General features: G+C 35.1%; 5 protein-coding genes across 10 annotated transcripts; 3 read left to right on the forward strand and 2 right to left on the reverse strand.

Annotated features, from left to right (window-relative positions):
* The first annotated feature begins 296 nt into the window (after window positions 1-296).
* On the forward strand, window positions 297-7,739 carry LOC107268665 (phosphoinositide 3-kinase regulatory subunit 4). 2 transcript variants are annotated; one of them, XM_015741664.2, is made up of 17 exons: window positions 297-1,475; window positions 1,802-1,982; window positions 2,076-2,219; window positions 2,293-2,447; window positions 2,512-2,702; window positions 2,786-3,531; window positions 3,609-3,917; window positions 3,998-4,381; window positions 4,449-4,772; window positions 4,832-5,161; window positions 5,246-5,399; window positions 5,479-5,616; window positions 5,674-5,866; window positions 5,951-6,116; window positions 6,181-6,451; window positions 6,523-6,853; window positions 6,951-7,739. In XM_015741664.2, the coding sequence occupies exons 1-17, from the start codon at window positions 1,384-1,386 to the stop codon at window positions 7,177-7,179; spliced, it is 4,338 nt and encodes a 1,445-aa protein (XP_015597150.1). In that variant the 5' UTR covers window positions 297-1,383; the 3' UTR covers window positions 7,180-7,739. The 2 variants fall into 2 exon arrangements, with proteins under 2 accessions (XP_015597150.1, XP_015597151.1); XM_015741665.2 differs by having other exon boundaries at window positions 299-1,475; window positions 5,503-5,616; window positions 6,951-7,269.
* Window positions 7,644-14,884, reverse strand: LOC107268671 (vesicle transport protein SEC20). Of its 2 annotated transcripts, XM_015741679.2 has the most exons (5): window positions 14,653-14,884; window positions 14,046-14,460; window positions 13,752-13,941; window positions 13,196-13,394; window positions 7,644-8,414 (listed from the first exon to the last, which is right to left on the reverse strand). In XM_015741679.2, the coding sequence occupies exons 1-3, from the start codon at window positions 14,725-14,727 to the stop codon at window positions 13,754-13,756; spliced, it is 678 nt and encodes a 225-aa protein (XP_015597165.1). In that variant the 5' UTR covers window positions 14,728-14,884; the 3' UTR covers window positions 7,644-8,414; window positions 13,196-13,394; window positions 13,752-13,753. The 2 variants fall into 2 exon arrangements, 1 of the variants encoding a protein (XP_015597165.1); XR_003059976.1 differs by lacking the exons at window positions 13,196-13,394; window positions 13,752-13,941; window positions 14,046-14,460; window positions 14,653-14,884 and adding an exon at window positions 8,813-8,957.
* LOC107268670 (hippocalcin-like protein 4) lies at window positions 10,907-13,836 on the forward strand. 3 transcript variants are annotated; one of them, XM_015741677.2, is made up of 5 exons: window positions 11,593-11,894; window positions 11,978-12,175; window positions 12,772-13,102; window positions 13,206-13,404; window positions 13,482-13,836. In XM_015741677.2, the coding sequence occupies exons 2-5, from the start codon at window positions 12,055-12,057 to the stop codon at window positions 13,530-13,532; spliced, it is 702 nt and encodes a 233-aa protein (XP_015597163.1). In that variant the 5' UTR covers window positions 11,593-11,894; window positions 11,978-12,054; the 3' UTR covers window positions 13,533-13,836. The 3 variants fall into 3 exon arrangements, with proteins under 3 accessions (XP_024941700.1, XP_015597163.1, XP_015597164.1); XM_015741678.2 differs by having other exon boundaries at window positions 11,593-11,801; XM_025085932.1 differs by lacking the exons at window positions 11,593-11,894; window positions 11,978-12,175 and adding an exon at window positions 10,907-10,985.
* A 65-nt stretch (window positions 14,885-14,949) lies between the features above and the next one.
* Window positions 14,950-17,746, reverse strand: LOC107268668 (isocitrate dehydrogenase [NAD] subunit beta, mitochondrial). The gene is made up of 6 exons (XM_015741675.2): window positions 17,455-17,746; window positions 16,836-16,898; window positions 16,565-16,774; window positions 15,949-16,340; window positions 15,677-15,866; window positions 14,950-15,611 (listed from the first exon to the last, which is right to left on the reverse strand). Exons 1-6 carry the CDS (start codon window positions 17,494-17,496, stop codon window positions 15,381-15,383), a joined length of 1,128 nt encoding a protein of 375 aa, XP_015597161.1. The 5' UTR covers window positions 17,497-17,746; the 3' UTR covers window positions 14,950-15,380.
* Window positions 17,747-18,046: 300 nt separating this feature from the next.
* LOC107268666 (methenyltetrahydrofolate synthase domain-containing protein) lies at window positions 18,047-21,486 on the forward strand. Of its 2 annotated transcripts, none has more exons than XM_015741667.2 (5): window positions 18,047-18,219; window positions 18,648-19,033; window positions 19,097-19,443; window positions 19,526-19,757; window positions 19,839-21,486. In XM_015741667.2, exons 1-5 carry the CDS (start codon window positions 18,201-18,203, stop codon window positions 20,226-20,228), a joined length of 1,374 nt encoding a protein of 457 aa, XP_015597153.1. In that variant the 5' UTR covers window positions 18,047-18,200; the 3' UTR covers window positions 20,229-21,486. The 2 variants fall into 2 exon arrangements, with proteins under 2 accessions (XP_015597153.1, XP_015597152.1); XM_015741666.2 differs by lacking the exon at window positions 18,047-18,219 and adding an exon at window positions 18,451-18,560.
* The last annotated feature ends 898 nt before the right edge of the window (window positions 21,487-22,384 follow it).

Consider the following 22,384-nt stretch of genomic DNA (forward strand, 5'->3'; position numbering starts at 1 on the left):
GGGAACAGAGCGAAGGATGTTTAAAATCCAAGATGGCTGCTTTTTACTCATCTTTTCGTTTTACTCTTCAAAAAAGGCCAGAACACTTTGCGTGTACGAAGGATATAGTGTGTAAATATGGACATAACGAGTCGGCGCCACTTTCACGCGTTTTACGACGTGTGGGGATTCCTGCAGTAAAAGGGTCGGCGTCGAGAAAAAGGAAGGTTGCAAGTGCACTTTTTTTTGCATTCGCGATATTTCTACTACCTACTGATATATATATATCGAATTCATGGACCTTTTTTTAAATTGCAGAAAGAAGGGGGAATGTTATTAAGATATGAATCCCGAGTCGTTTATTCTGACGAACATTTTGGATCCATGCAGAACTGCGCTCGCGCTTTGTGACATCATTAAATGGCTTTATTGTCTTAAATTTATTCCCCTCCTTGTCATAACTAGAGACATGACTCATCTGCTCATTAAATATCTACAGGGTGTACTGTTTTTCGCGGAAGTTACTTTTGATAAGCGAACCTCTACTACGCAAAACTATAATCAGCCAGGAGGGAATTAGACAATGGCGATTCTCATACGCTGATCAAAGATTATCGACCTTTGGAATATACATATATCGATTGGGATTACTCTTGATGGTTACAGATATAGTTAGTCTTAATAATAGATTAATGATTCAATGTAAAATTACATATCTACATAAGATTCTGCCTTCTGCAAAATCTGCCTTTACTATATTTCTATAATAATGGTCATGATAGGATACGTGGAACAGAAACAAAAAAAAACTGTTTGTAAGACTCAGAATTGTTGATCGGATGAATGATTAATAATTTCACGTAGGCAAGAGCAATTAGTTCTAATCTTTAATATCCTAATTCAAGCATGACGATGGCCGCAACTGATTCCAGAGAAAATAAAAAGAGAATATAATAGCAAAAAGGAACATGTAAAGAACAAGCAGAACATTCTCTGAGCCGAAGTGAAAGTTATATAAAAACGATATATTCGACGGCTTCATAAAATATATTTATTACATAGTCGCATAAATATGAAGATTTATAACTATAAAGACGTATCTATATGATTATCGTAATGCAAAATTAAAATTACTAATATACGAAATGTTCGCACAAAGCGCTATGGGCAAAACTTAAATATGTATATCGCTCTGCGATTGAATATCGGTTGCTGATAATCCTCAAGATTTTCTCGTTATAGTTCAACTCGCGACTACCTTCATACAGCTGACGTTCTAACCTTATACTTGTTCAGTTGCATTCAATGTTAGTAAGTAGGATGTATTTTCGAGATTTTAGAAAGTAGTTTATTTCAAGTTCTCATAAAACGTAATAAGGAACCGAAGTGTAATTGACTTTGAAAATGGGTAATCAGCTGGTGGGAATTGCACCCAGTCAAATATTTCCAGTGGAGCACTATCTGACAGATCACAGCGATTTACAGTTTGACATAAAGTAAGTTATTTATTCGATGAATATATTGATTAGATACTAGTTTTTTTTCTAATTGTTTAATACAATTTGTATATGTTGCATAAAAAGCGTATCGTGGATTCCCATATGAAATATGGTAATATTGAAAATAAAATGGCGGGTTTTTCAAGTGATCACTACGGTTTTATTGATATAATATATTGAACATAATTGTAATTTGATAGTCTCTATCAAATTTCATTGAACACTGTATATTTTTGTTGCATATTGATGGGCGTATTTTGCCATTTGTTATTTGTTATTTATAATGAGATGGTATTTATTACATAGATGTTTATTGTTTACAGTCTTGGAAGTACAAGATTTTTAAAAGTAGCTAGAGCCAGGAGTCAAGAGGGTTTAATTGTTGTGAAAGTCTTTGCAATACATGATCCAACATTACGTCTTTCAACGTATAAGGATAAGCTGGAAGAGATTAGATCTAAATTAGCATCAGCTGTCAATTGTCTCCCTTTTCAACGATTGATTGTGAGTTCTATCATATGAATTCATCAACAATTGACTTAACGAGTCTAACTATATTTATGTTAACACTTAGTAATAAACACTTTTTTGATATAGCTTACAGAAAAAGCTGGATTTATAATGAGAGAGTATGTTAAATACTCTCTGTATGACAGAATTAGCACAAGACCCTTTGTATCAGCTGTGGAGAAAAAGTGGATTACATTTCAAGTTCTATATGCACTTCATCAAGCTCATAAGGCAACGATAATGTTTTATACTTGAAAAATTATTTCTACTATTTCATATAATCAATATACATTTCTATATACAGTTTGGTGTATGTCATGGTGATATAAAATTGGAGAACATCATGATTACTAGTTGGAACTGGGTTCTACTAACAGATTTTGCTAGTTTTAAACCAACATATTTGCCTGAGGATAATCCTGCAGATTTTTCATATTTCTTTGACACTTCTAGAAGAAGGTACATAACAAGAAAATCTTTGAATTAAAATAGGACCATAACAAAATCTTTTGTCTTTCTATAGAACATGCTATATAGCTCCCGAGAGATTTGTTAAAACTCTATCTTCAGAATTAAGCAATACCATGCTGTTACCTGAACAGGAACTTAAAACCGGGGACTTAAATCCTATGATGGACATTTTCTCAGCAGGTTGTACTTTGACAGAACTGTACAATGAAGGACATCCACCATTTGACTTTTCCCAATTATTAGGTAGATCAAATACAATTAAATTATAGTAAACAATTGTATTTTGTCTTACTTTGCAATTTCCATTTTTATTCTTACATGTGTAGCATATAGGAACGGCGAATACTCGGCAAGCAAACATCTCGATAAAATTGAAGATACAGGCATACGTGAATTATTATGCTCCATGCTGGAAAGAAATCCCTTGAACAGAAAGAGTGCTGAAATATATCTCTCTCAAGCACGAGGAAAAATCTTTCCAGAATACTTCTACTCTTTCTTACAATCCTACATGCTGATATTCTCAGCAGCTCCAATACTTTCGCCAGATGAAAAGATAAACAGATTAAAGAAAGATATTGGTAACATTATCAATATTTTAAAATCAGAAGAAAATGAAAGGCGAAGGAGTACAGACACGAGCAAAGGAGATAACACAAAAAGCAGTCACGAAAATAACATTGAATCCAGCAAAGAAGATTCAGCACAGAGTGAAGAAAATACAGTCATCGAAACAGACAGTGACCAAGGTTCGGACAAGATAGACCTAAATCAGATAGACTTGTCAAAGATCTCAATACCAGAAACTAGCTCTGACAATGGCAAGGATCAGAATGTTCAGAGTTTATCACGCGAGGAAGTACCAAAGGAAAAGGAAGACGAAGACAAGGATAAAAACAATGACGAGTTATACGATAATCTGGAAGGATTAATCATTATCACTCAACTCGTAACGTCCTGCATTCGGGGATTACATCATTCGCAGTCTAAATTACAGAGTTTGGAAATACTTCTGGAGCTGGCCGAAAATACATCTGATGAAACCATATTGGACAGAATACTTCCGTACATTGTAAGCTCTCTGCTAAATAATGTGTATAGGTTGATTGAACCTATAATATATTTTTAATTAATAATATATGTTTGCAGTTTCATCTCGTTCATGATCCTGCACCACGTGTAAGAGTCTCAGCCATACACACTTTAACGAAATGCCTTTATCTTGTGCGATCCATTCCGCCCTCAGATGTGAATATATTCCCAGAATATATTTTACCAGGATTAGCACACGTCACACAGGACGAAGCAGTGATTGTTAGAGCCGCCTATGCTGAGAACATTGCTCATTTAGCACACATAGCTTTGCGTTACTTGGAAAATTCTCATTTGTCTAATTTGGGAAACAAGGAGGGACCAAAACCAAGCTACGATAGTGAATTACAAACGTTGCACGAAATGGTAATACTATATAATTTTGGTTGATACTACAATTTTAAATCTTTCTTGATCCAGAAATCACAATTTCTTATATCAATCAGGTACAACAATCTGTCTCCATGTTATTGACGGATCCACAGAATTTAGTAAAACAAACCCTAATGGAGAATGGTATAAATAAGTTATGCGTCTTCTTTGGAAAGCAAAAGGCTAACGACGTGTTACTCAGCCACGTTATTACTTTTCTCAATGATAAAGAGGACAAGCAGTTACGTGGATCATTTTTTGAATGTATCGTGGGTGTAGCCGCCTATGTAGGGTGGCACAGTAGTCCAATATTAATGCCATTACTTCAGCAGGGTTTAACAGACCCTGAAGAGTTCGTAACAGCAAAAGCTATTAACGCCATGGCTACTTTAACAGAATTGGGACTGTTGCACAAGTCTGCACTGTATCAACTACTTTCAGAAACAATGGTTTTCTTGGTGAGTATTAAACAATATAAAGTACGAGGGTTAGACTACGTCTTTTGACAAATCCAATCTACCACAGGTACATCCTAATCTTTGGATCAGGCACGCAATCGTTGGTTTTATTTCTGCTGCTGCGAGAACTCTAAATGTGGTGGACGTACAATGTAAAGTCCAAATGATGATACAACCCTACTTGAAACATCCCCTGATACAAATTGAAAAAAATGTGTTACTTTTGGAAGCTCTCGTGTCCCCGATACCTCGAGTGGTCTATGATTCTGTGATAAAATACAACGACATAGAAGAACTTTATCAAGTTTTTGAGCAAAGACAGGCAGCACGAGCTAAGGCCATAACAGGAATAGTTCCTCAGTACAACGACATGAGTACCGCTTTAAGAAATGTAAGTCAATAGATATGAAGTGTTTAAGATTATTTTTATAGCCGGTGAAATACTTGTAGCTCTTCAGACGTTTAAGTTCAGAATCAATGACTGAAACGGTTGAGGACCAGTTGTTAGTTATGAAACCGCATCTGATGAAGATCAACAAATATAGAAATTCGGTAGATGCAAAACAAAGCACCGCTAAATCTGTTGATGGGAAATTAGAATTGAATACTATGAAAGATAAGGTTCGCCATCATATTGTTGTACTTTATCCTGATACTAAAGGCGATCTAGCTTTACCAGCTTACAAAAAACTGGATCGGAGAACATCGGATGGTGCTGCTACTTATGCCACAATGAATCAAGAATGGCGTACAATGTTTGCAGCGCAGGACAGTGTACAAGTTTGTGTCTTCTTTATTTAAGAATGATTCAGACCTGTTGTCAAATCTTATTGAAATGGCATGAGCATAATTTTTTCTTTATAGCATACAATTGTGAAAATGTCTGACATGACGGGTTGTAGTGGAAGTCCAAGTCAGAGTATACATGGTGGTGATATACATTTGTCACCACAGCATAGTCTAACTGATATGAACAATATCAATGATCACTCCCTTCACGAACGATCCTATATTCAATGTAAGTTTTACTTTCATGAATTTAATCAATAGTTATTATAATGCATGCGAAATGATTTAAGCTACGTTATTTGGGACAGTCGCAACCCTCTTTGGTTTTGCAGACAGATGCGCTCCTTGTCGATTGGAATTACGACAGCTAACTTACAGAAAGCAAGAGCAGCATGCGGCGGCTCTCAGAGCTCAGCATTGGGCTGATAATATTCCCTGGCAAACAGGTAAGTAGGATCATTATGGTCTTGGAATGATCAGTCATGAATCTTATCGTTTGAAAGGTTCACGATTACTATCAAATGGTTGGAGGCCTCGTGGACTGCCTGTAGCTCACCTTCATGAACACAGAGCTGCAGTAAGCAGGTTAGTTTCTGTTCCGGATACCAGTTTGTTCGCTAGCAGTGCTGCAGACGGCTGTGTTAAAATCTGGGATGCCAGCAAGATGGAAGGACGAAATGTAGCCAATAGATCCAGGTATTATTTTCTGCAAATAATCTTGAAGAACTGTAATTATTGATTGATTAGTACTATAAAATGCTCATTGTATATTGGTTTCAGACAAACTTATGTACATAGAGGTGGTCCTTTGGTGGGATTAGCTGTATGCGAACAAGGCCAGTCGTTGGCAAGTTCTGCTAGTCAGTCTGGTTCAGTCTTTGTATTGCGAATCGAAGCGAATTCTAATAAAATGAATGTTCTATACTCAAGACAGCTTGATCTTCAGGTAATTCCCTTTGAAAAGTTGAAAGAAAAAAATTACTTGTTGAAAATCGATATATCAATTTTAGGAAGAAGGATGCGCCGTTGATCTTCAGTATTTGGATTCCGGTTCGCAATCAGTTCTTGTCTATGCTACGCTTTATGGTTCATTGGTAGGCTGGGACTTACGGTGTCCCGGTACGGCATGGCGGTTGGAAAATGATCTAAAACACGGTGTAATCACGTCTTTTTGTGTAAATAATTATCAACAATGGCTAACACTGGGTACGAGTTCGGGTGTTCATATTTGTTGGGATCTCAGATTTCAATTGCCAATTAGCAGCATAAAGCATCCCACAGGTATACCATCCTTAAGATGAATATTCTATGTTTATTAGATATAGTTAAGTGATACAAGTTATATTTTTTAGGTGCTCGAGTAAGGAAAGTTATCACTCATCCAACCGAACCGTCATGGATTATTTCTGCGGTACAAGGAAATAATGAAATATCCATGTGGAATCTAGAAACCGGCTTTCGACAAATGGTCCTTTGGGCATCCAGTGCACCGCCTCTTAGTCATTCTCAAGGAGGTCACAGTGTATGCTCAATGCATTCAGGATCAATAGATCGTTCAGGATTCCTATTAGCCGGTGGAACAGATATGAGATTACGCTTTTGGAATCTGAACAATCCCAATGAATCTTATGTCGCTTTACCAGCAGCTAATGACGTTATACCACCAAATTCCTTAGCCTACGAGTCAGTAATCATTAAGTTACTTTTCTTAATTTTGTTAACGACTATTTAGGCACTTCCAAAACCTTATATTGATCATGTAAAATATTTATGTTCCCAGACAACGACTGATAGACGGTACCAACGTCGTACAGGAAGTCCTGGCCGGTGGTGTTCCAGTATCATCTTCTGGAGGAGGAAGTGGTATTCGCAGTAGAGGACCCGAAGAGGGTGGCCAAGGACCGGAAACTCCACCATCTGGTCATCACGATACCATATCCGCTGTAGCCATGTCGAACACATGCATTCTCACTGGTAGTACAGATGGTCTGATACAAGTCTGGAAGTGATTCATTTTATTTTACACGCCATATTCATTCCTCGTTTTGATTCATGACGTGTCGCATTGAGATACGCAAGCATGCAATGAATTTATTAATGAATATACCAGGTTCGATGTTTGAAACGACCTATTCCAATGATATCGAGATTAGAAGCTCATATTTAACTGGAAAGCACTGCGAAGTCTTCCGCTGGTTATCATCTTATATCCACAACAAGACATTCACATATTCCGCCAGTGCTGTGATTTTGATCTGTATATAGTTCATTTAATATTATCAATAATCGATGAGAAAAATTATTCGAGGGAACGATACTTTTTACCACGACCACAATGAATATTTCTAATGGTACTACAAGAAGCAAGTACCCTCAGAAAACGTAAAATTCTCGATAAATCTTCTCGATCGCCAATTCTTTTACCAAATAAGTAAATTATTTTTGTAAATAAATCGTGACGGGGATTGACATGTTTTACATATTAATATATATTTGAGATGGCTGCTTCAAGTAACGTCATTACGTCTCATGTTCTTTGTACTTGGGAACGGTAACAAATAAGTCATTAGCGTAGAAAAAAAATATTCACTAAAACAGGCGGCCCTTATACGTTATGCTTATGTGCGACATGAGTAGTGAGTCTCGTAACGACGCTATTATTATTATTATTATTATCATCGTCACACATATATCCCTACGTGTACTAATCTACGTAGAACTTACGTTCCACAAGAATTATACTCATAATCAGTAACATTAATATATTACTGTTCTCAACAGAGTTGTTTGTTATAATAAAACGATATTTTTAAAAATAACAAATAGACTCTTCGTTCTTATCCTTGTCACAAATATGATCTTCCTATGATTTACACTGGGTTGGTGTCACTTATAACTTTTAATCACCAAGGACATACTGGTGCCGCCGGGTAAGGTACTCGTCCTGGGAATGCATAACTGTCTGCATTGATTGTCCTGCATATTTCCTTCCAACGTTCCTTGCCATTCTTTCCCTGACGATGCTGTCCACCTTGATTCCCATAGTAAGCTTCTCTTTGATTATTGTACGACGGTTTTCCAAAAAATAAATCAAACCAGGATGCACCAAGGGCACAGGAGATAAGCAGCATGAATAAAAGTATTGTCTTCATTTCTAATGATCCTTCCTCATATATTAGAAATTCAGAAAAAATCGTTAATACTTTTAAGTTTTTACAAAACAATCTTGCTATCCTGTCCAAGTCTGAAACACAAAAGCAAATATCACACTGAGTTATCACTATGCATAATTATATACCTAGATAATGAAATCGTGATTAATTAATAATAAATATCACTATGATCAATTTTCAATTGTATACACTTGCAGTACAATAAATACTGTATGTTATGTCATAAATTTCACGTTAATCTTTTCATTTTGACTGATACTTTCAAACTTCACACTTTCTGAGCAACAAGCGTCGCAGAGAACGTAGTTACGCTTGCCGGTTTTTACACTTTAGCTTTTTTTGTATAAGGAATATCATATGGACTTTTTAAAAATCGCTAGACTACCCAGAAATCCTTTGTTATCTAGTAAAACAAGATCGGTCTAAGTGATTAGTTATATTTTAAAATGCGCTCCTGTTCCTAACATACCGATTACGGAAATGGCGTGAAGTCAGGCAAGTCGACAAGTGCGCGAACGTAATGGAGAGATGCTGGATCCTCCCTCCTATTTTATACGAGTTGCCCTACCGCTCTGAAAAATCGGACCGATCGAATTCCTCGGCACGCATCAACAATCGTGCGGTAATGGCATGTATAAAATATGGAGAACGTATATGGAATTTATATCTATATTATTTATTAAGTCTTTTTTATAAGAATACAGTTCATTTGGATTATGAGAAATTGTTGGTGATAAAAGGAGAAAAACAATTGGATGATTCCTGGGAAAGTCTGTGATAGATCCGGGATTTGTGAATTGGATATAGTAAGATTTATTTTATACGTGACGCTGTCACAGAGAGCATTTTTTTAATAGCTATTAAACTGTTCAAAATAAGCAGCGCATTCACTCTGATAAGCATCGGTGCGTATCGTTGTTTAATTTCTATTTATCTTAGGTTCTTTTATTTTTACAGCAATTCTTCAAGATTCTTTGTACGATCATCTCCTGGTCAATGAATTCACACGGATACTGTCATGACAATGAACTGTGGGAAGGCCCTTTTTGTCTTGCGTATAACGTGACGCATCTTAATCGTTTGTAAGTCACGGCACGATTTGAATTTGTAGGTAAAAAGTACGTTAGATCTTACATTTAATTATCAGTCATGTTTAACAACTATGTTAATCCACTTGCGTATAGAAAACAAAGTAACAGTAAAATTTGTCATATTCAGATTTCGTGTTATTAAGTTTATGAAGTATGAAACATACCTTGGATAAAGATATGAAGAAAAAAATGGAGCATTGTGAAAATGTTTTTTAAATTTGAAAAATTATAAAAACAAATAATCAATTGCGGTTATCAAGAATAATTATATACTAAATATGACTTCCGTTGTAAGTCTTAATACGACTTAAAAAAACTAATCGATTCTCCAAATTTATTGTTACGAAGCTGCAGTCCCTTTGGTGCTGACAATCTGAATGGCATAATTGACAGTCAGACAAGGCGGCCCACATTTCCCAAGGACGATAATAACTTATAATTTTCAACGAATGCACCGACATGCATTCCAAGCTGTAAACTTGCCTTATATCGTAATATAGTGTAAATAATAAATCCGCGCGTAATAATACGGTAAGTTCTTTAATCATTGCAAAATTATTATTTACACGCTTAAACGTTTACATCCTGAAAGATTATTAATTTTATAATTAAAGTCACGTATATCAAGACCAATAAATATTATGATTATTAATCAAGAGGAGTCTCGAAGCGTGACTAAATCGGCATACGGGTCAAAGCCGATCAACTCTATTACCAGAGTCTATTGCTATTACTATTTTCCTATTACCGTAATAGCCGGTTTCCAGGCTATACAACTATTAATAGTAATGGACAGAGAAAGCTGGCTTCGCCGCTCTGCAAAAGAGTCTTTGATTTCATATGACTCTCTAAAGATTTTCCACATCTGATAGAAAGATGACAGTAGTGATGTATATAAGTAATGAAGAGATTGTCATAATCATTTGCGCTTTAACTCATCCCGCGAGAGAAGAAGCGTAGTCGGGATCTGTTGATATGAGAATACGGTCAAGGTTCCACGTGCTGATATAGAACAGGGACGAGATAGTGATTTTCGATGAAAATATTAAAATATTGACGCCCTATTTTAAAAATATTTATCGGCATTGAACGATATCAGAGAGCAAATTTCATTCTGTGATCGAGGCCATTCCTGTCTCTGATATTCATGTAAAATTCAGGATTGATTTTTGATAATATTATTTGAATTAAATTATGAATTTAATTGTCGGAATCCTTAGATTGTACGATATCACGTAATCAGTCTTCTTATTGAAATTTAATAATATGCTTGTACAATAATCGTATAGATTAATTTTTGGCAATACTATACGGAGCTGAAAGTAGTCGTAAAACTAAATAAAAGTACTTCCTACGACACGTTAAGTTAGGGTGTTACTATTGCCATCTATGGAGAATGTACTAAGCTACTTGTCAGTATAGATCGATGGCAAAATTACTTCCAAATGACTCGACTGATTGGTATGCTTCAAAGTATACACTGTATAATGTGTCTACGTGACGCCAATATCGTTGGAGAACAAAGAGGTGGACCAGGATGTCTATTAAAGAGTATCACTTTTGCGTTTACTACTGGTGGCATACAAATATTTTTTTTATTCTTTACGTTCATACATGAAATTGTATAACGTTTATAAGCAGTGAATGGATCATTTTTGTATCGAAAATAAAAAGTTGGAGGAGACATCCTATATCACATTAATATCCCGTGCAGCACAAAACGTATCTCAATGTTTTGTGATCTATGTGAAATGATTCAGACGAAACAAAGAACTGCATCGCAGTTGCATATTCAAATGATCTTATTGAAATTCCATACTGATCCAGGCAGATTCTTCACACGTTATAATTTCTTTTCTAGTTCTTTTTTTATACTGTCTGTCGTAACCAATTCTGACCTTGTTTATTTTGGCTAGTGCAGTACAATCAAATCCAATTGGTACCAAGTCGTACTCATAGCAAATTTGTATAATAGATATAGACACACAAAGTCAAATGTACTGGCGATTGAGTAAGACCTCCTGAGATATATCGTTTAAAAATCGCTCGATCAAAATTTAGATTTTACAGTATGGCTCTTGATAAATCATCTAAATATTTTGGCTACGGGACTTTCTTGGAGCGACCCTCTTCTCGAAGAAGCAAGAGGTAAAGAGTCCTCTTGGCTCTTCGCAACGACCAGTTCGGTTTGGCTCGCGTTTGAGAAAACTTCGTGGCCAGTGCTTCCACGGATTTTCCTTTGAAGAGATTTCACGTAACGTCGTTGGTTTCCGCTCTTTTCATTTTTTTTCTGTCTGTCTTTCCTTGACGGTGATACCGTCCCTTGGACAGCTGCCAACGTATGTTAGAAATTAGAGATATGACGAGGTGCGACTGATAGATATGTTCTTGGATTTTTATTTTGCAAAAGTTGTATTTCTCTTAAGAAAAACATTTAACTGTTTTCAAGAGCATTCTTAGGTAAATGCTCCAATCGGTCGTAGTAGTACCGTTGTTAACACCTTGAATACTTTTCATTTCGTTTGTTATTCTTACGTTGAAAGCTAAAGTGAAGCCTCCCCCGCCGTGCAGCACACGTGTCGGTTAAGAAAGTTTACAGAAGAGAGAAAGAATAAATACTATGTCGGACAGTGAAGATGCCGGTAGTGAAGGGAGTCAGCAACGTTTACATCGGCCCAGTCTCACGCGAAAGATGCGTAGAAGCATCAAGAAAGTCAAAAGGAGTATTCAGAAGATGACTGGTACGTTGCTTCCGGTTATTCAAATATTCTTGGGTATTTTTCCCAGTTCCAAAGAATTGTACAAGTTTCGAATTTGCCTGAAGGTAAAGAAAATTAGATGAGTTAAATGAAGAATATTATTTTGCAGATAATAATCAAAAGATTCACACTTTCGACTTCGTTGTTGCTATAAAAAGGTGTCCGTATATAATTTAACACTGCTTGTCACAGTCTCTAGTCCTCATTTATAACTGTGCGCCTACCTATTTCTGCCATGTAGCTAATATCCACGAAATAGACATGTTACAGCTGTTAAAAGATTATAAGAGATACGGGGATTCTCTCTTGTAAATGCTGATCGTATAAGTCGATTTTAATCTTGAATTCTAACAGACAGTCGTAAATCGATTTGCGAAGGTCTAATGTGCGTCTAGGTTGCAATAATGCAGTACTATATTTAGCGTTCTATGGAACATAGAGTCTCGAAAGATACACATCATATCGCCTTCTGGTGTAAGATTATCCTGGTTAGTCAGTACTCAATTGTATACTGCGTAGGATAATATTTACAAGAACCATTCTACTTTACAATTTCTGATTAACTATTATATTTTCAGAGGATTTCTACGACGAAGGTCCACAACCTATTCACGTGGTACCTGAACGTTTAGCCGCTCTAGTTGAGCGCACTGGATTTTCAAAAGATGAAATTTGCAAAATGTATCGTGCTTTTAAGCAGCATTGCCCTGGTGGTGCAGCCACAACGAACGACCTGAAGCCGGCTTATGCGAAATTATTTCCTCTTGGTGACTCTACGAAATATGCGCAGATTGTTTTTAATATCTTTGATAAAGATGGGGACGGTGTTGTGAGTTTTGCTGATTTTCTTGTTGGCATGGCCTCTATTGTACGGGGTAGTGCGGATCAAAAACTCTCATGGATATTTGGGTGGGTTTTTGATAACGTATTAATTGAGAAATACCATTTTACTGACACCTAGTAAGTCTTGACGTTGTATTTATTATCGTTAGCAACACTTACTATTTATCAGGATGTATGATCTGAATGGAGACGGACACATCACCAGGCATGAGATGCTGGCCATAGTCTCAGCTATTTATGAGATGGTGCAAAACAGTCAGACTATCCACCGTGCAGTTACCAGACATGTTGATAGAATCTTCGAGAAGATGGATCTGGATAAGGATGGTGTCATCTCGAAAGAAGAGTTTATGACCAGCTGCAAAAATGTAATGTTTACAAAACTTTGATTGTGAAATCTTATTTCAATTATATTTATGATACAATAATCATGTTTTTTTTTCAGGATCTGACTATTTGTGATCAACTAACAATATTTGATGATTTTTGGTGGTAGCTAACATTAGATCAGCAATGACAACTTATTGGGTTATATATATATATACTCCCAACACTCCAAGTGCCCTATACATTGTTGAATATCCTATTATGTTTATATATATACACACACACATGCATTGTATTTATAAATGATATTTTTAAAAATTCCAAAGTGCCTAATATTTAAATTGTGTAATAAACAAGTACAATGTATGTTGATCAAATTTTGACCTACCTCTAAAAAAGGCGCTTTTGTAAAATATAAAAAACACAGGCGAGAAAGAACGCAAAAGCTAAAACTAATAAAGCTTTATCTGTAACTTCACGCCTTCCATATTTTCCTAGAAGCTTTCCTGATTGAACTATTACTTGTTGCTGATGGTCCAACTCCTCCTTTGTGCCAGAAACCTTTTCTGAAGATGTAACTAAAATAACAAATTACAAATTGATTATTTTTTATTACTAATGCACAGTATTAAGTGTGTACTTTCTGTATGAAAATGTGTCATAATTCATGAAACTAGCATACTTAGAGTATCCAATGTGTCGGCACTTCTTTGTGTTGTCTCTGCAAGATGTCTAGAAATACTCAGTAATTTGTCAGTAACTTGGCCAGACATATTTGCAAGACTCTGTTTATCTCGTCGCTTTCGAAGAGCATTTTGCTGTTCCTCAGGCATCGATAACAGATCCTCCTTAGCCATCTTGTCAATAACACAGGCACTGACAATATTGGCTTTACGAAATGCTGCCATTGTTACTGTAAGCTGTCCTTTGTGACTATCAACTTCAGATAGTAAAACTGACTTTTTCTTCTCATTTATTTCTGTTTCTGCTAAGGCAGCTAAGCGGTCAATACTTGATCTGAGATTTGCTATTTTTGCTCTTCCTTCGGCATTGAGTTCGTTCAACAATTCCAAGGGCCCTGTACATTGTTGAATATCCTATCATATAACAATAGTTAATATAATCAATTAGTAGACAATATAATAAATCATTTTAACGAATACTGTCAGAATATTAACATTAATATCACTTTCCATACGAACATAGTAATTTTACAAATATTCAACAAAATAAAAATAAGGTTAGACGAGAAATTGTATAAACATATGAAAATAAATATTAAACCGTACCTGTATAAGAGCCGTCACTTGCAAATTATTATTTACTATTTCCTGAAGAATTAATTCAAGGGTATGTTCATCCATTTTTAATTGTAATACGATTTCAAATTACACATTTGACAACTCATCAGTATGAAACTTGTATAGCTAAAGCGGTTTCAAGCGTACAGTGAACAGCCATATGTATATGCACCATGCGAAAATGGTCATTGATTTACCCAGATGTTACCGAGGCTTCTGAGTATATCCATTTAAGAACCGGCATACATAATGTTATGAAATTAATAAAAGGAAAAGGCCTTGGAATGATATCCTATACATAATTTATTATGGTACAATTCTTGTATATTACACGGGCCTATGGTACAACAAATGGCCTACTGGCGTTTGTTACATTCATTTTAAAATAATATTAGCAATACATGATACTTTGGTTTCCTGCTATCGTGCGCAGGACACTCTCAACACAATACTGCAAGTGAAGAAAATCACACGGTGACCAAATTAACCCTTAACCATCGCCATACATTCAGTCCCTCAAAGACATTTCGAGAGTGACGCCAGGAAATTTTGGTACAGATAATCTCATTATAGTTCGATCATAGATCGTTTTGATACTAAATTTGGCGAACTCGAAATTTCTTTGAAACTAGTAAATGCATGGACACACTATGAGGAACGCTCTAGGTCGTCTGTCCTACATTATATTAGAATCCTGATAGATGCGACTTCTGGATTTAACGAAGACTGTTAATCACAGCCGTAGTGAATTCCGTGGTTGAACTCTGACCTCCCAAGTCCTTTGTACGAACTTTACCATCGTTAAGAACACGATTCAAAGCGTCTCTGATCTGTTCCGCGTAACGACCTAGGTTCACGTGATTCAGCAGCTTCACTGAGCACAGAAGCATAGCTGTGGGATTGGCAACGTTTTTACCCACAGCTTCGGAATACGTGTGTCTCGCACCCTATTAGACAACAAAATATTGGTAAGAAAATCTTAAATAGCTCAATGAACCTAATAAATTCTTACCGGTTCAAACACCACACATTCTGCACTGTAGCTGGCTCCAGCAACTACACCGGCACCGCCAACCAAACCGGAAGCAAGATTATCGACGATGTTTCCGTATAGATTTGGCATTACCATAACATCAAATTGATGAGGATTGGAGACCATTTGCATTGTGCAATTATCCACTATCATGGTTTCAAATTGAATTCTGTTTGAGGTAACGTAGATTATTAAATATGGTGATATTTTATACGAATATTCACTTGTGATATTTGAAAATGTAGGCTTACTTTGGGTAGAGCTCTGCAATTTCTTGGCAAGATTGAAGGAACAGACCATCGCCAAGCTTCATAATATTGGCCTTGTGAACACAGGTGACTTTTTTGCGATTGTTTTTTACAGCGTAGTCAAAGGCAAACTTCGCAATTCTTTGACTTTTCACGGCAGTGACAATTTTCAAACACTCGACTACTCCAGGAACGCATTCATGCTCCAGAGCAGAGTATTCACCCTCAGTCTGCTCTCTGATTATGACACAATCTACATTCTGGTGACGAGATTTAACTCCAGGTAAAGATTTTACGTGTACTACATTAGAATACAAGTCCAAGTTTCGTCGTAATTTCATATTCAGGGTTTGCAATTCTCCTGTGTGAGAATGATCAGGCGTTGCCAAAATACCCTGAAAAATATTATGGATACATTTCCTTAGTCAAATGGTTCACAATTCTAAATAGTTGTGAAAACAATTATGTAACAACCACACAGATAAGAAAAGATCTTATATTTAAGTACCCAGATACCGATCATACAACAACATGTGGAAGTAATCCAAGATAATCTGTACTGATAGAACAAATGTTTTGTCTTATCTAACAGGTATAATGTTAAATTGTTATATAGTACCTTTAAACAAACTTGATTCAATGCAATGCTATTGGCGACCTGCTCCAATGGAGCACTTAGTGTTGGATTTACTTCTGACAGAAAGTAAGGTTCAAATTCAACCGGGACATTGACAGCTTTGAAAACATTTTGAACGGAAAGGACCAGTTCCGGTCCCACCCCATCTCCTGGTATAAGAGTACATTTTACTTTCCCTTGTTGCTCTATAAACTGAAAAATTTTAATATTGTGAAATAACAGAATATTCTTTACAAAAAAATAAAATACATACATTGTCTTGATGGCGAACAGCACCTATGTGCAGTGTTCTAACACCAGCACCCTTTTGAGTGGCCTAAAGAAGAAAAAGAAAATAAATGTATAAAAATAACATGAAACAGAGTTCTATACTCAAATCCAGACACATTTTTAATTTTTGTCTTGGCATCAATGACACATTAATAATATTACATTGCAAAAACTACATTTATTTGAAGACAATAGTTATGCATTACTCAAACAGACGAAAACATTTGAAAAATAATAATACACACTTGTAATCGCATCGATAATTAAATTAGAAATTTACCGCTTTTGGAGTGTACTATTAACAATTGAATCGTACAAGAACGTATATGTATATATTCCATGAAACTGGGCTAATTAAAAAAAAAAGGCAACACGAGTCGATTAAAACAGTGTATTAATATCCAATTGTAAGTTTAACACAGTATCAAATGCCCTTGCAAAAATCTTCACTAGCTATTTCGACATTCATGAGTTTTCTCGTGACACTGTTTAATTGGCTTGGGAAAATTACACAATTCCAATTGAACACGAGATATCACAAGAGTTTGGAAAATATGACGATGAATCGGCATAGTTATTTTTATGAGAGCGCGGTTTATTACCTGGGAGAGCACTTTGCAGACGTTCCTCACTAGTAAAGCCATTTTCCACGATGGACCCGTGCAGGCGAATTGTACAATTTGTTCACAGGGCTGCTAAATAAGCATGTGCGAAAAAAGCACTATCAACGCCTGCTCGCATAACCTCTGATGAAACAATGTAATTTGTCACTATTTTCATATTCCATTTCTTACAAGTCATAACAAAAATTCAGTTATATGGAATCAGAGTAACTGATAACAAATATGTATAACAAATGCATACAAGAAATTGTAAACTGATATAGATTTTTAAAATGTTCCTGATTTTCTCTTCTGTACGTCATACATTTTTCATAGAATTCCGGTACATCCTCTATAAACAAAAGTCACTATATATTCACGAACATTACGTTCAAATGTTTCACGAAATATTATTCTGATGAAAGCAAAGATATCATGATCGCTGAATTATATCGCTGTAAATAAATTCATTCGCATAAAATTCTAATGATTTTAGTGTCTAATATCATTTTGAACGTGCATAAGCTATGAGAGATTTAAATCTTCAGTGAATTATAATTATTTATGTTTGTATGCCTGGTCTTGCATAGAAATAGAAATAGGTGGGCGGCGGGGAAGTCTAAGATAAATCGTGCAATCTATTTTCGTGAAAAATTCATCGAGGATTGTTCTCAATCGGTTAGCACGAAGAAGAGCTCTGTACCTGTCTAAAACTTGAAATATTTTGTGAATCTTCATAAGTGATAATGTCTGAGACCATTTTACGTGAGTAATTTCTAAAAATTAGTAAATTATCAGCGTGATGGTAGATTAGTTTATCTTGCAGTCACAATCGTTGATGCATTCATTCATTTTGAATGCTGTGCATCAGCAGTATAAATAAACTAGACGGAATAATAATTCGAGTACGTACTCCGTCATCCTTGAAAAAGCTCTGTAATATAAATGAAGTCTATGATTAGAATAAAAAAATCTTTTATTCTAGTTTCTTTTTGTTTTTAAAGGATTGTCAAATTCTTAAGAAAAATGATAATGAACTGATGATAAATCGCGTTGCAATCAGATGTCATCTTTTGTGCATGAAGATCAACTTGCGTCTGACAATGGTTCCTTTAAGACCCAAATTTTCTTATTTGATTTGTATATTTATGAAACGTATACCTATAATTTTATGATTGTAATTTTTATTTTAGCTGAAGAGGTGACCAAGTATAATTATCGGAAGAAAATATGGGACTTCATGAAAAAGAATGAGCTAGCAAATTTTCCATTGAGCATTTATAATAGAATACCAAATTTTAAGGGTGCTACTGAGGCAGCACAGCGATTAGCTGAATTAGAAGAATTTAGGAATGCAAAAGTTATAAAGATCAAACCTGACAAGTCACAAGAGCCTATTAGAGCCCTTTCCCTAGAGGCAAACAAAGAAATACTTGTACCAATACCAAGATTGAAATCTGGTTTATTTCTTCATATTACTCCAACAGAAGGTGCTACCAAGGAGCAAATAAAATTTGCTGCCACGAGACATGGATTACAACAGAATGGTAAACCACTTGGAATTACCTCAAAAATAAAGGTAAAAATTTACAGTACTTTTGTTTATCTTATGATTACATACTTACATTACTTTATTATGCAGGTAGATCTTGTAGTTTTGGGCTCCGTATGTGTAAGTAAAGCTGGTTATAGAATTGGTAAAGGTGAAGGCTTCGCTGATTTAGAATTTGCAATAATGTTGAGGATGGGTGCAATAGATAAAAATACAGTAGTGGTGACAACGGTTCACGATTGTCAAGTAATTGATGATCTTCCATCACAATTGTTTCAAGAACATGATGTACCTGTCGATATTATTGTGACACCAACCCAGACGATAGTAGTCAATCCCAGACTACAAAAGCCTGCAGGTATACTATGGCACCTTCTTAGTCAAAGAAGACTTAAATGTATGCAAATACTACAGGAGTTAAAAGAACTGGAAGAAAAGTGAGATATTTATCAATGAAAGTACTGTCAGATTACATTGTTGGCTTTGTTATCTTAATGTCACCATTCATATCTTTTAAAGGGAAGGCAAAATAATAGTGTTGAAGGAAGTCGACTCTGACAGAGAAACTCGACAATACGAGAAAAACAGAAATAAGAAAGGAAAGAATAAAACGCGTTCAAAAGCTAAGGCGGATATTTCACAGACACAAACTGCTGTTGGTGGCAATAAAGATATAGTAAAACCACGTTTTCCAAAACGACGATTGTATCACAAACTTAGAGGAGACGGTGATAATCCTTCTATAAACGAAGTTCGTATAACAATAAAACAACAGCTATAGAGTATTGCTTTTAAACATGGCAAACAAATTTCATCATGGTCTTAATTTCAGGATAACGGAGAAGAAAACGATAACGAAAAACCTTTACGACGTAAACCCTTCAAGCCAAAATCGAAGACACAAATAGATTTTTCATTAAAATTATCGAATATTGCATCTGATGTGCGCGTGCGCGACTTGAAAAACGCCCTGTCTAAACGTGGCGTTAAACCTAGCGAGATATCATGGCGAGGTCAGCGAGGTTTTTGTTATTTGCACTTTGGTAAATTGAGAAACGGCAACTCCTTACCTGATCAGCCAGTGCAAGTGGATTCCATAGTAGCAAATTTGCAACAATTTCGGATTAACGAAACCGAAGATTCTACCGCAAGTGACTTTATAGTGGTAGAACCTACCAAGCCAATAACAAGAATTGAAGTCACTGACGTAACTACCGTGTAATAAACAATAACTGTCTAAAAGCCGTTATTAGTTGACTAAAGATTAATGTCAAAGTAATGAAGTAATACCTTGAAAAAATTATAAATACGTTACACTCGGAACGTAATAACCATTCAAAGTGAATGTTCTGATAATACGGAATTCTGTTACAACTTATTTGAGGAACTCATGTCTCTATTTATATGAAGAAAAATCTGCTTATGTCTCTAGTTTAGCGCATCAAAAATTACAATTAACTCTTAGAGTTACTAATTATGAGGCTAACAAAAGATTATGCTATTAAAATAAGCCTCGTTTTTATTGCCATACGAGACTAAGAAAAGGGCATCTGCTCGGAAATTATTAATGAAGTGAAAATTATATGAATGATCATAGTTATATGCATCATTAATAGATTCATGCTTTCGTACGCGATGTAAAAAAACATATCATTGTTTCTTTTACAAGTTTGAACGAATATTAAGTTGCGCATGCGCAATTCGTTTAAAATATAATTATGACGCTTCATTTTAGGCATTTGAAAATTATGTAATATAGAATTTTTCTATTTTCGTAGAATCTCAAAATTCTATGACAGGTTTCTTTGTTGGTTCTTTATCTTTTTAATTTCTTGTTAATTTAATTTGTTTTAAAGTAATTTAAAACGCACTTACATGCGACTTAGAATGTTTGACGGTGCTTGAAGTTCAATATTTATCTCGTAAAGCAATTTAAGGCACTGTGGCAATTTCTCGACGCATTTAACTGAAATTACAGACTGACGACACTAGTTTAATTAATGCTTAACGATTAATGAGACTCCAGGAGCATACGAAGCTTATATTGCTTACAAGTGACGGTTGTAGGTAAAAGAAAAAAAGGAAGAAAGAAAGAGAGAAATAAAGTATCCTCTATTTTTCTTATATAAAATATTTTCAAATTAATTCAAAGATATTATGATACAATGACATTAGAGCCAAAATAATTATAGCATAATAATAAAGATTCACTATATTTTAATGCTCTGGTAATTGTAGACGCGTGTCGCGGGTTTCCATGTTCTCATTTTCAAAAGAGCTAAATAAGAGACCGATTAGATTCGAATACGCGTATCCAGTCTGGGATCAAGGAGACGGCAATACTTTGTGATATTAACAGATATAATTTGTTGTTTTATTTTTCTAGCTTTAGTATAAATAATATTAATAGCGACAGTGGCGAACGATAATAAAGTATGCATAGAATTGAAATATATTAAAAACAATACTTTTATTTTTTACTCTGTTCATTATGTCTAACCTTTATCTCTACCTTCCTATTTTGATTTACATTGTCAATTGTTTTCACTTATGTTTTAAAACGTAAGAGCAATACTAATGACACAATCCTGTTTGACTCTTCTGCACTATTTACTTTACGATTGATTTTGTTTATCATAGTTCACCCACCAGTTCATCATATCCGATTAAAACGACTTATATTAATGTTACACAAACTTTGTTAAATTTCATTTATAACCGTCCACTTGATCCTGCTTTGATTTAATATAAATAAAGTTATACCTACTTCTCTGTAAGAACGATGCCAATAAAACTAGCATATATTCAAATGTATTGCCACCAAGTACTTTTATATCAGTAATCAATTTTAAGAGTGCATTCATTTTTATTGTTCGCAAATACTTCGAATCTGACGAATTATGCGAGGCCTTCAATTATTATATTAATATATCATACAAGTACCATATTTTGAAATTTACATAAAATACAGATAAATTGACGACATTCTATTACTAATCAACAGTGTTTTAGGAAGTGTACATAACCTATTAACGATAGACATTTCTCGTAAAATTTCCAATGAAGTCGCATGTTATCAGTGGTATTGACATCGAGTACATAACGCTATACATACACTATGTGAACGTTGTCGAAAATTTGTCAATGACATCGATTGTATGACAGCCATCAAATTACTGAAGTTACTTTGTTCTATATAATATCGCATCTTCGACAAATTACATAGGTGTTGCGTGGATTCCATTTAATCGATCCAGGCTAACATTTTAATAATCAAAAATCTTGTGAGAACGTTTTTCCCCGTATCTCACTTAGCTTTCGCAATATTCACCTGGAATAATTAAGATGAACGACTCAGTGTAATATTTCGCATAAGGC

This window comes from Cephus cinctus, unplaced genomic scaffold (genome assembly GCF_000341935.2).
Source record: "Cephus cinctus unplaced genomic scaffold, Ccin1 Ccin1_scaffold0577, whole genome shotgun sequence".
Taxonomy (NCBI): Eukaryota; Metazoa; Arthropoda; class Insecta; order Hymenoptera; family Cephidae; genus Cephus; species Cephus cinctus.